The 13,145-nt window shown below is 43.8% G+C and overlaps 3 protein-coding genes across 3 annotated transcripts; 2 read left to right on the forward strand and 1 right to left on the reverse strand.

Moving 5' to 3' along the window:
• Window positions 1-1,361: 1,361 nt before the first annotated feature.
• Window positions 1,362-3,342, forward strand: LOC131284188 (histone acetyltransferase KAT8-like). Its single transcript, XM_058313043.1, has 2 exons — window positions 1,362-1,744; window positions 1,806-3,342. The coding sequence occupies exons 1-2, from the start codon at window positions 1,526-1,528 to the stop codon at window positions 3,189-3,191; spliced, it is 1,605 nt and encodes a 534-aa protein (XP_058169026.1). The 5' UTR covers window positions 1,362-1,525; the 3' UTR covers window positions 3,192-3,342.
• Window positions 3,343-3,635: 293 nt separating this feature from the next.
• LOC131285479 (haloacid dehalogenase-like hydrolase domain-containing protein 2) lies at window positions 3,636-4,647 on the reverse strand. The gene is made up of 3 exons (XM_058314337.1): window positions 4,471-4,647; window positions 3,890-4,415; window positions 3,636-3,812 (listed from the first exon to the last, which is right to left on the reverse strand). The coding sequence occupies exons 1-3, from the start codon at window positions 4,623-4,625 to the stop codon at window positions 3,636-3,638; spliced, it is 858 nt and encodes a 285-aa protein (XP_058170320.1). The 5' UTR covers window positions 4,626-4,647.
• Window positions 4,648-5,090: 443 nt separating this feature from the next.
• LOC131288011 (uncharacterized) lies at window positions 5,091-6,062 on the forward strand. Its single transcript, XM_058317107.1, has 2 exons — window positions 5,091-5,836; window positions 5,929-6,062. The coding sequence occupies exons 1-2, from the start codon at window positions 5,148-5,150 to the stop codon at window positions 5,948-5,950; spliced, it is 711 nt and encodes a 236-aa protein (XP_058173090.1). The 5' UTR covers window positions 5,091-5,147; the 3' UTR covers window positions 5,951-6,062.
• Window positions 6,063-13,145: the final 7,083 nt, after the last annotated feature.

The raw sequence follows: 13,145 nt of genomic DNA on the forward strand, positions 1-13,145 counted from the left end.
CGCGAAGCACGTGCCTCCATTTTTAAAGCTTTTCCAAGTCTTAATCGGCTGATGGGAAAGCGATGTACTATAGTATTGTTGTTTATCGTAAAACATTGATACCCTCGCCATGATAACGTCATGATTGTGTACGGTTTGGGTACTAGCCTAAGAGGGAGGTGGGGGAATCTTTTACAGGAAGATTAGCTATCTCGCGTCGAACTGTCTGGAGTCTTGTGGTGTAGGAACGATAGAAGCAATTTATAGTTATTAGGAATCCAGAATATCTAACGAGGTTTTCAAACGAGGAGGGAACACAAATACAAAACAAATAGAAATGGTTATTAGTGGATTGATAAATTTTACCAAAACAAAGAAGCTGACATTTTTTTAATAAAAATCGTTAACCTTTATCGAACCACGCACTAGAATTTAAAAGAATCATATTGAACTTTGTATATGATTCTAAATATTGCACTTTGTTTACGATTTGTCGTTTCAAGTTTGGTGAGGTATATATTAGAATGTGTTGCTCCACTAAGTTCCACTGATATTCAAACTAAATCTACAATAAAAAAAACAGCCACTTTTTCAAAAAATTCTTGCATTTTACAGCCTGTTGCTCGAATCGAGCAGTTTGACGTGGTTCGAGCAGCCAAGATGATTCTGCTGGCAACACTGTAACGCAATAACTGTCATTTTATCGATGATGCGTACTAGTGATGAGGAAACTGAATCCCCACAGGGATTCGAGTCTTTCGATTCAAATCCATTCTGAGATCCGGATCTCCGAATCCGAATCCCAATCCGTCATATCATACATGCTCATCTAATGCCGATTTTTCATATGATGTATTTAATTTAATGAATGATTTACATAAGAATATCAGTATAGTTGACATTATTCTTCTAATTGTATTCAAACGAACAACAACAACGCGAACAATCTAGTCCTTTTTGGGAATATGCAGACTAACTGATTTTTTTTAAGTGGCACGACATGCCCGAGTGGGACAAGACCTTTCTCCGAAGAGAGTTTGTGTGACCGAAAGACGGTATATTATAGATCGGTGGTCAGCCGTTCGTAATACCGCGGGGTGCCAGACTCGAGATTCGATCCCACACCTGTGGCGTGGTGTTTCCTCGCGCTACCGCTGCGCCCAACTGATTTTCCCGAGTTTATTCCAAGAAGAGTAGCATTTATTATGTTTTAAAAACAATTATGACAGCGTTATCATTGAAATTGAATCCATCGTGGGTCACTGAAACAGTGAAGCAAGTCCTTTTATCCGGACTCGAATCTTTGGAATCCGTCTAGGGATCGAATCTTCGAATCTTCCGAATCCCGATTCTGTCAACACTAATGCGAACCATAACCTCACCTCAGTTGTTGTTGTATGACAAGCGGTCGAGTCGCAATAAACGCTTCATCTAGTTTTTTCGCGAAGAAAAAGGTAAAAAAACGCAAACTGTTATTGATTTTCCGACGCGTGCCCTGTTCTTTTCGACCCCACCGCGGAGGGAGCGGCGTACATTCCAGTGGAAAATGGTTTCGCAAAAGTCGCTCCGTGCGAACGCGGACAGTGAGAAGGAAAACAAAGCGAATGCAAGCGTCTCCTCTGCCTCATCGCCAAGCGGCGGTGACGGCGGCGGTAGCGGCAGAAGCTCCCGACAGGTGAAAGAAAAAGCCGCCGATTCGTCGACGGGCGGTGGTGGCGATGGCGTTTCCAGTGCAACCGGATCACCGGACGGCATTGGCGGTGATGTATGTGAATGATACAAAGTAGCCTAGGTGTGCCTTTCAATGCCTACTTGTCTCTTTTTAGGGCATCAGAGATGAGCTTGTTATCGGTGAAGAGTACATGGTACAGCGGCAAGACGGTTCGTGGCATCTGGCGCAACTGATTCAATCCCGACAAAACCCGTGCGATCCGAAGCAGCTCGAGTATTACATACACTACGAAGGATTGAACCGACGACTGGACCAGTGGGTGACGCGTGATCGAATATCGAGCGATCCCATGACGGCCGGCGGCAGTCCGACCGGTTCCGGTGAAGTAGGCGGTCCGGCAAATTCCACCGGTGACGGTGGGACGGCACGCAAAAGTCCGCTTGCTTCGAGCAGCACAAACGCCAAAGATCGCTGCAGCGGAGGGTTGAAGCCGGGTTCGAAAGAAACCGGCGGCATGATTCTTCTCGGGGGCGATCCGAATGCACTCGACGGAGGTGACTCGGATCGCAAAATTACGCGCAACCAGAAACGACGCCACGATGAGATCAATCACGTGCAGAAAACGTACGCCGATATGGACCCAACGACAGCCGCCCTCGAGAAGGAACATGAGGCGATCACGAAGGTAAAGTACATCGACAAGTTGCGCATCGGGAAGTACGAGATCGACACGTGGTATTTTTCGCCCTACCCGGAAGAGTACGGCAAGGTGGGCACGATGTACGTATGCGAGTTCTGTCTGCGTTACATGCGCCTACCACAGACACTGAAGGCTCACAAAACAACCTGTACGCGCCGGCAACCACCTGGTAACGAGATCTACCGCAAGGGTACACTGTCAATCTTTGAAATCGACGGCAAGGATCATCGCTTCTACTGCCAGACGCTCTGTCTGATGGCGAAGCTGTTTCTCGACCACAAAACGCTGTACTACGACGTCGACCCGTTCTACTTCTACGTGCTGTGCGAGATCGATCGCGAAGGTCAGCACATCGTGGGGTACTTTTCGAAGGAAAAAGAATCACCGGAAGGAAACAACGTAGCGTGCATTTTGATTCTGCCACCCTATCAACGTAAAGGCTATGGTAAACTGCTGATCGCGTTCAGCTACGAGCTGTCGCGGCGCGAAGGTATCATCGGTAGCCCGGAGAAACCGCTTTCCGATCTCGGCAAGCTGAGCTACCGGAGCTACTGGGCGTACACGCTGCTCGAGCTGATCAAAGACTACCGCACGACCACGATCAAGGAGCTAAGCGAATTGTCAGGCATTACGCAAGAGGACATTATTTACACGCTGCAGTCCATGAACATGGTCAAGTACTGGAAGGGCCAACATGTTATCTGCGTCACGGTGAAGCTCATCCAGGAGCACCTGCAGATGCCCCAGTTCAAGAAACCGAAGCTGATGGTCGATCCTGCCTACCTCAAGTGGACACCCCAGAAGCGCAACAATCCCGTGAAACAGATCAAGAAGAATTAAACTGATGGAACTGTATGTGTGCATGGTTGGCTTGGCGCTGCCCTTAATTATTACCTTAGGATGATATTGCTTTAAACTTCAAGCAAAATGAATGGCGATAAAAAGAACCATATGGTGATGAGTCGATTAATGAAGAATCGACGAAAACAAAATTGACTACGAAATTTTATTTATTTAAATACCCAACTAACCGTATCCGAAATACCTTAAGCCACATCCCATTGTTCAAAATGTTGAAAAAATATAAACGTCGCAAAAATTCATACTCAAATCGAAATTGCTTTGAACGAACCTATGTTTTACAAGATGTTATCACGACATTTTTCTATATAACTGATGGAAATTTAAAAAATATCGCAAATTGGCTTGGATTGATCAGAAAATTAAAAAAAGAGTGGGATGTGCTTACATGAATTTCATCCATTCTATAATACTAGATGGTGTCTAATCATTATTTGCTTTTCCAACCATATAGTCTACGACGTCACTGAAGGTGGCAAATATTCCACTCACTGCCGGACGATTTTCTTCAGTATACATCTCCGGCTGGTACTTACCGGTCTCCACCAGATAACCTTTCATTCCAATTTGCATCGCTCCGAGACAATCGTCCGTTGGATCCTAAATGAAAGTGGGAATGCAACATTGAACAGGCGAATTTTGTTTTGACCATACATTTAGGGAAGCATGATACACACATCACCTATCATTACGCACTGCTCGACGGCAATGTCCTCCGGCAGCGCGGAACGGAAAAAGTATTCGTTCGGTTTTCCAATGCAAACGGGTTTTACGCCAGTACTATACTCGAGCCCTTTTACGAAGCAACCCGGTCCGAGCGCGATTCCGTCCTTTGCCTTATAATAGCGTCCCTCGTGGGTGGCTACCAGCGTCGGAGGTTTATCGTTGCGTTTCTGATGCAGTACCCGGAACGCCTCGTTCAGATGCTCGTAACAAAACCGTTCCGGCGCAAGCCCAACCACAACCGCATCGATCGGACGATCCGGGTCATTGGGCGGCATGTCCGTCCGAGCGTCGTCCGTAAGCAGATAGTACGGGTTGAGAGCATTTTTGCGAACGTATTCAGAGGCGGCTGCTAACGAACCGTAGATTTCTTCCCGCTCAAGCTCGAAGCCAATTTTACGCAGCCGGCTATACAACGACTGGACACTTTCCTTCGTTGTGTTCGTGACGAACTTTACCCGGACACCATGTTGCCGAAGTCTGTAATGAAAGGACCTGGATCATTGCTTTGCGCATTCTCAGATGGCATACGGACCTTTTCAACGCATCGACGGCTCCTTCGGTCGGCTGGTCGTCAACATGCAACGTACCACTGAGATCAATAAGCGCTAGTTTTACTTTCGGTACGCTCATACTGGTGTATTTTTGCACAGATATTTGACTGGTTCTGTACAGACGAAAAAGATTCATCTGCCCCGTTACGGAACGACAATCTGTTAACAACTTTTGTCGGTCTGTTTTGTTTATTTCAGTTCAAAGTATTTCAGTTTCACAAATTGTCAAAGCAACCGGGAAATGCAACACGGAGATCGGTTGGAAACGATAACATCCTTTTTGATTCCATCTTTTGGATTGGGCAATTCCCTTTGTTCAACTCTTTTTTAACAAAACTATTTGATGGTATTGCTCACGGTTAATGACTAGTATTACATTAGACCATGATATTGCTTTTCACTTCGTTTTCTGGGGACAATTTGAACAAGCGGTTGTTCTAAACTGCGCGCACTGAAGATGTTCTAAATGCACCAAGGTTGCTACACTATTTGCGAATTTCGACTCCGAGAAGAGTGTGAGAGAGAAAGAGATAAAACGATGTGCACTCTCCCAAGAGAAAATTGGCGCGTTTTTGATCGATTTGCAAAAACACCAACTGCTTCATCAGTCTATTGTTGAGCAGCTTGCATATCGTATCAAGAACGGCAATTAACCACGATGGCGGACAAAACGAAGGTAGAGGACCCGGCAAAAATCAGCGAGAATCATGTAAGCAATTCCTTAGCATCGCAACCCGAGCCCGACAGGAAAAGCGACAGCCGAAATGATTCCAACGCGTTGCTTCAAGAGGAAATCGAAACACTGCGCATGCAAATGCAAGGCTGGAAGGAATTGTGGCAATCGGCGCAGGCGCTGATAAAACTAAAGGATGCTGAAATTGCCCGGCTCGGATCAGCCGGTAGTACGAAAGTCCTTACTGCTGCAGCTGAAACAAGCAACGCTGTTTCGGAAAACCCAGCCTCAAAGGATGTTGTAGCAAATACAATTGCGAATAACACTGAAGCTAGTGGCAGTACGGAGCCTCGTCCTAACAACGATCGGATTCACCATCTTATGAACAAATTACGCGCTATCCACGGCAGGCATGACGAAATGAATGCCGTTTTTGATTATGTCGATCTGGCGGAACAAATCTGCCAAGCAGCCGAGGACACGGAAGGCAACATCGATCCCTCGTACGACGCTACGTTGTTGCCGCAACTAATAAAACTTATGCCGCGGTCTGCCCGTGCAAAATTTAACAAGCTCGACTACAACCTGCCCAAGGAATCACTCGCTGAATTCGGTTTCTGGATAAATGAAGTGGCAGAGGATGCTACGGACCGAATGAGCCAGTTTATGTACGAGTAGGTTATGTTTCATGTGCCACCTACCCTACCCTGTAACGATGGGAAATGTTTGGTATGTGACAGAAATTTACGAATGTTTTCCATTCCAGATTTGCTCCTTATTTCGCATGAAATTGGAGGAAGGTGCTCTAATTCGTCGGATGCGTTATCTTTCAACCTCTAATTACTCGAGAACCTACGAAGCAAGGAGGACAACCAAAAGTACAACCCTCGAATAATCGTAACATTTTTATTTTTTTAATTATTGCATATGCATTTATCTATCAAAGCGAATTCTCAAATGTAATTGAAAGATCCTAATACGAATATGTTTGTTAAAGAATGCCAACCGTATAGTATTTTGTTAAGAGAAGAACAGCACGTTTTTATCAACAAATGTTTCCGAAACCATCCTGCATGGAGCTGAATTGGTTCACAGTTTATGATAAAAATTTACTCTCGAAAAAGCATTGCACTATTTTTCTCGCTGCTATTGCGGCTTATTGCGATTGAAAATGGTGCTAATTGTGTAATACTTTCATCATGTGAGATATTGCCGCATCGCTGTTTTACATTGTTGGCTGTTACGCTGTGATAAAAACTCCACCTGAACTTTCTTTCAAACAGTTTTTTTCGTAAAATCAGATGACCTATTACCTGGCAATGGACTTCACTGTAGGATCCATTATTCTTTCGATGGTATGGTAAATACACGTAGCGTTAGCAGGCAACATCCGAAGGGAATGCAAAAGAGCATTGTTGCTCAACCCTCGAGAGAAATGACTTACACGTTCCATTCGACATGCCTTTACAAACTTAAAAAGCAAGAGTTTGTTCTACCCAAAACTATGTCCTTATATACTACTTTTCTAGGTATGCTTTCTCACTTTACGCATTTTCGCTTTCACTGCCTTACTCCGATACATCGCACATGTGTTGGCCACATGTTTAAAAACAACACGTTTCGGGTAATTTTATGCTCTTAGTTTGGATAGGATACGTTATCCTTGTCCTCTTTAAACGGAGACCGACGCTTATCGCCTGCATCCTGCGAGTACACGCTATCGTTTTACGCTCGCCTACACATCTCGTCCCCGATGAATCGTGTCATTTTCGACTTGTTTATTTATTTGGGCTCATGAATCCGAACTTGAAACAGAAAGGTTTGCAATTTGTTTTGGGTTTTTTTTTATGGGCGCAATCTACACGCCACTTCAAATGGCCCGCAGCAACGGGCTGTATAATAGCCGGTTCTTTCTCTACTCGTGGCTGCTTCACCCTGATCAAGCTAATCGGGTTTTCGCAATTTTTCACTATCGCCCCGAAGTGGTTCGTCTTTCAATATGTTTTCCATATGGAGTTTTTACGGTTTTATGCCCGAAACTTCGAAGAACATGTTCCTTTTGTAAATGATTGCTTTGTTTTCCATGCTCGAGGATGGGATCATTTCCACAAAATTATGTTATATACCGCCGCGTTCACGGAATATTTTGAACATTTGAAATTTACTAAAAGCGTTGCCTTTTTAGTGAGCTTGTAAGTGTGTGAGAAAGAAAGAAAGAAAGAGAGGAAGAGAGAGAGAGAGAGAGAGAGAGAGAGGAAACAATGATCACGGTAGACAAAGCAATTTGGTCATCGGGTAGTTGTGCATAAAAAGCCGGCAGTTCACTGTCAAACGTGCGACGCTTTGGGTCGAATATTTTTGAGAAAACGCGATGGCTGATAAAATAAAGGAAGAGGTTCTGGAAACCACCAGCAAAAAGTGTGGTAATCAAAACGGACAATCGGAAAACGGTAATACGGTATCGTTGTTGGAGAAGGAAATTGACACGTTGCACAGGCAGCTGGAAGACTGGAAGGACCTGTTTCGGTCAGCACAGGCGCTGATTAAGGATAAGGATACGGAAATCGCCCGGCTGCGATCGTCGACCTGTAATGCAGAGGACATCACTTCTACACCTCAAACCAACGTGGTTGCACCCACGGTGCAGATTAAGCTGGAAAAGCCGGACGAAGACACTACTACTACGGCTCAAACTAATGGGACTGCGCCCTCAGTTCAGAATAAAGGACAAGTAAAACCAGTTAAAGCCGAGTGGTGCAGAGTAGCAGCATTCCAGAGCAATGGGGAAAAGCATGCCACTCAAGCAAATGGAGGCAAGGCAAAACAGAAGAAAAGCAATGGCAAGCAGAATAAACTGCCCAACAACGATCAAATTCAGCATCTCATCAAGAGTTTCACGGAAAACGACACTAGGGCGATAAATGAGTTCGAAGTGCTTTACGACTATTCCCACATGGTGCAAAAAGTCAGCATGGCTGCAGAGGATAAAGATGGAAAGATAGATCCGTCGGACGATGCGACACTGCTAGCACAGCTGATTAAACTGATGCCCAGGTATGCTCGCGAAAAGTTTGATAACCTTCGCGAAGGTAGTTACCATAAGGAATCACTGGAGGAATTCAGTCTGTGGGTCCATGAGATCACTGAAGATGTTTTGGACAATGGGGATGCGCAACGTTTGTTCCAAGCAAAAATACCCGTACCTAAAAAAAGCAAAGGTTTACAGTGTCTAGCTTGTGGCAAAAAAGATGGATGTCCCTCGTTGCAGGATTGTGCCGTATTTCGGAAGATGACACCGACCCAACGCTGGGATAGGGTGGTGCGTATATATCGGCTGTGTTACACTTGTCTCAAAAAGCACGATGACCCGTGTACCAACTCAGTTCCGTGTGGTGTTGGAGGATGCAGTACCCTGCATCACTGGCTATTGCATATTGTAGGCGTTCACGATTGAACTTTTTGGTTGGTCAATTCGCGTAATCGAAACATTGCCTTTGTTTCGACCATCATATCATCATAGGTAAAGAATTAGGACGAATTAGGAAATTCGAATATGTAATTTGATTGAAGTTACGACTTTTTTTTCTTTATTTTACAATTTCAAACGAATTTTGTTGATGCGAAGTTGGAATAGGAATTCAAACAGAAATACGAATAAATTTTCTAATTCAAATAATTAAACATGAAAATTTCTTCTTTTCTTGTGGGAAGTGTAATGTGTTCGTATAGTAGCACTAAAACAATTGTTCGGTTTTTTTAGTAGCACTAAAACACGGTTAACCGTGTCGAAAAACATCATATTTTCAATGCTGCAGGCAAATGTAACAATGATAAAACTTCTTCGTTTCAGCTTTCACTTTTTGAAAAATTATACGTACAGATGGCAGTAAGTGAAATACAAGTTTAATTTTACGAATTGTTCAAACCGTAAAGCTCCATCCAAGAAATTAATATTTTATTCTAGTAATCAAGGTCTTGGGACATAACCTTGATTGCCAGAATAAAGATAAATGCTACTTTATCGAAATTTCAAGAATTTATCATTTGTCAAAATACAGTATTTCGACTATCTTCATTGTAGTTAGCTATGGAATCCTTGGGCATTTGACTGATTGAGTGAGAAAGAAATTGGAAAACAATTCCAAGGAAAACTAGCTGCGTAATCGATTTTAGCGTCGAACGTGAACAAGTTTGCAAGTCTACAATTGCTGCATCAGCGCAACGTCGAGACGAGTCGAGCAAACTCGTTTTGCCATTGTCGTAGATTCCGTTAGTGAACAAAGTCAAGCGAGCAGTGCTGCGGAAATGTGTGAAAAACGGGTATCGCAGTTGCCGCCTTGGGCGCAGAACGAAATAGCTTCATTGGAGAAACAAATAGCAGGCTGGAAGGAGATTAGCCAATCGGCCATGCTTATGGTCAAGGCAAAGGACAAGGAAATAGCACGCCTTCAAGCGAACAAAGGTTCAAAAGAGGGCTTCGCTTCACCACTGGCTACGAAACAGCGACCACCGTCGCTAGCCGGACCCAGCGCGTTGGAAACGAAGGAAAACACGATTAAACAGGAACAAACTAAAGTAATCGAAAATTATGTGAAAAAGCTACAGAATCAACCCGTTGTGCATGGTACCGTTAGAGATATCCTATACGACTACGCCATGCGTGTGAACGAAATCTTAATGGATGCAAGGGACGACAAAGGCAACATAGATCCGTCGTTCGAGAAACAACTCTTACCAAAATTGGTTGCCAACGCACCGTACTTTGCTGGGGGCGAGTGGAATAACCACGTCCGTAAGCTTCCGAAAGGTCCATTGCTTGACGAGTTCGGCAGGTGGATCCTGCATGCCGCCGAAAATGCACATCGTTGGTTTTACTACATCACACCATGTATCGTGTGTGGCATCAACTCCCTTTGTCAATCGCTGGAGGAGTGCGAGACCTTCGAGGAAATGGACGTCAACGATCGTTGGAAGGTGGTACGAGAAAATAACCTTTGCAAGTTTTGCCTAACGAATCATATTGGATGCCGGTGCAAGTATGAAATGCCATGTGGCGAAAACGGATGTACGGGAAAACATCACTCGATGCTGCACAAAAATCCTCAGGTTAACGTTTTCTGATCTACATTAGCTGCAATCAATGTGGTGACTCATTTTTCATTACGCTTTCATCATTACACAAGAATCGCAGCAAAAAGCTATAGAAATCCTATAATTATGTTATCTTCATGATGTATTTCCGCCTCTAATATGTTTCCCCTGTTAATGTGAATTCCGGAAGGTTAATCGGTTGTTTTGGTTTCTTAATTATAACAGATTATCGAATAAAGATATTACAATTTCAGCTAAAAAACTTGAGACAATTCTTTCGTAAGTTAGGTGTCGTTCTCAAAAGAGCCATATTTTCCTTGTTTTTGTTTGTGTTTTATTTAAAGTTTGTTAATGTAAAAGCATTCATTCGGAATGGAATATTCAACAAGTAGCTTTGTTAAACAATAAGTCAATTATTACTATTCCACATGATTTTTAGGCAAACCCCATCACGTTAAACGTATCATTTTGAACTTCGCCGTTTGAACTTAAACTGCGCGCGATGAAGCTGTTCTAAATATGCCAAGGTTGCTATACTACGTTGACGTTTTAGGCTACCTAGAGCGAGACGAACTGATTTTTCACGGTAGCCAAGTCAAATTGTTGCCGTCCTTGCGTAGCCTTGAGAAAAAGCCGGCAGTTTATTGTTGAACGTGCGACGCTTTGGATCGTACAGCTGTGAAATTGTGATGGCGGACAAAATCAAGGTAGAGGCTTCGGAGAAACACGCTGTGGAAGGTGAAGGCTTGCAAATCGCGGAAAACGTGGCGGCTGAGGCGTCCGCAAAGCGATGTGAAAACAACAAGGACCCAATGGATTCCAGCACGGCATCGCTTCAGCAGCAAATCGAATGTCTTCGTAGGCAGTTGGAAGGGTGGAAGGAACTGTGTGTAGAGGCACAGGCGCTTGTCAAGGATAAAGATGTCGAAATTGCCCGTCTACGATCGACCGGTAGTGCTGAAGGCATTGTTTCTTTCGCTCGAACCGTTGAAGATGTCCCTACCGTTGAGGGTAACCCGGAGAAGCCGGTCGAAGATATCACTTCTGCAGCTCCAACCGGCGAGCTGTTACCCGCGGCCAAGAGTGAGCCGGAAAAGCCGGTTGAAGAGGAGGCTGCATCCGCAGCTCAGAACAAGCCTACAAAAACAGCCAAAACGGGAGGCAATGGACCCAAGCCAAAAAAGAAGGAAAAGAAGACCAAACAAGAACTTCCAGACTGCATTTACATTCGCAGTCACACGAAGAAAATAGAGCAGATTGCCAAAAAGAAAAGCGGAATGGAACAGCTTAGCGCGTACATTAATCTTGCGCAAGAAATCTGCTTTTTCTCCAATAAGTACGAGTGCATGCTCGATCCATTGTATGACGAGGTCATGATTGCGCAGCTAGTAAAACACATGCCGCCGTTTGTCCGCATGCAGTATAACCAGCTTTACGACAAATACCCTGAGGATTCGCTTGTGGACCTAATTTTGTGGCTTGACAAAGTCTGGATGGATGCTGAGCGCTTACAGGCCCAACTTTCGCGCCAAACGAAAACTCCCAAAGGGCAATGTTTGGCGTGTGGCAAAAAAAAATCAGCTAAAATCTGTCGTTCATTGCAGGATTGTACCGTATTTCGTAGGATGTCCCCGGCCCAACGTTGGAATGAGGTGGTGCATGTACATCAGCTGTGTACCATTTGTCTCAAACAGCATAAGGGCACGTGCACCAATAAAACACCCTGCGGTGTAGGAGGATGCAGCACCCTACACAATTGGCTCTTGCACATTGTTGGTGTCCACGATTAATGGTCAGCAGAAATTAATGAAAAAAAAAACATGTGTGGATGAACATTCCTGGAATTAATTGAATTATTGTTATCATGTTATCACTCAAAACTTATATCCATATGTGAATTCAGGAGTGTGGGAGAGTTGAACGATTAATGTAATTATAATAAAACTAAAAAAAACTTCGAAAATAAAACTAAAAAAAAAATATTTTTCTGTTGTGTTTGAAAATTGAAATCAACTTGACTTGTATTTGAGTTCCATGTGCATGGAGTGTTTTGTAAATTGTAAAATGTATTTTTTCGTACCCCGCCAAAGCTGGATTTGCGCAGACTCAATGCAATAGATAGCGTAGCCGGAACAAGCTATGATTATTTTTTTATTCCTACTTTAAATCTAATCAAATAAAGAGCATAGAGTTTCATGTCCCTCTAATTTTGATTTAACTTTTTTTAACGTTTTTTTTCGTATTAAGCTATACGAACCTTGAGTATGTTGTACTAATAACTCTCTTGATAAGCGTAGGCACTGATGCGTGGGTAGGAATGTGTCAACCAGTGAGATTTGAATGAGTGAGAGAGAAAGAAATTGCAATTGAATACAGTATGCACAAAAGGCATTGCTCAAACGGTTTCAGTTTCGAGGAAGAATAGCTGCGCAATCGATTTTAGCGTCGGACACAAAGAAGTTTACAAGTTAACACTTGCTGCATCAGTTCAAGGTTCGGAATAGAGGAAACTCTTTTCAATAATTTCGAGTACCCGAAATCTGAATCAAAGGCGACCGAAAAGTGTTGTGTGATGTGTGAAAATCATCTATCACAGTTACCGAAGTGGGCGCAGAAGGAAATGGCTTCATTGAAGAGACAAATAGAAGCCTGGAAGGAGCTTAGCCAATCGGCCATGTTTATGGTCAAGGAAAAAGACAAGGAAATAGCACGCCTTCAAGCGAACGGCGGTGCAAAGGAGACTTGCTCCTCAGCGCCCATTGTGAAACCGGGACAACCGGGGCCGCCTGCAAAAGGAACCAGCGCCATCGTTAAACCGATGGAAAACACGAGTAAACAGGCCAAAATAATCGAAAAACTGTTGCAGAACTTACAGAATCCCCTGGAGGAGGG

The sequence above is a fragment of the Anopheles ziemanni genome, chromosome 3 (assembly GCF_943734765.1).
Source record: "Anopheles ziemanni chromosome 3, idAnoZiCoDA_A2_x.2, whole genome shotgun sequence".
NCBI lineage: Eukaryota > Metazoa > Arthropoda > Insecta > Diptera > Culicidae > Anopheles > Anopheles ziemanni.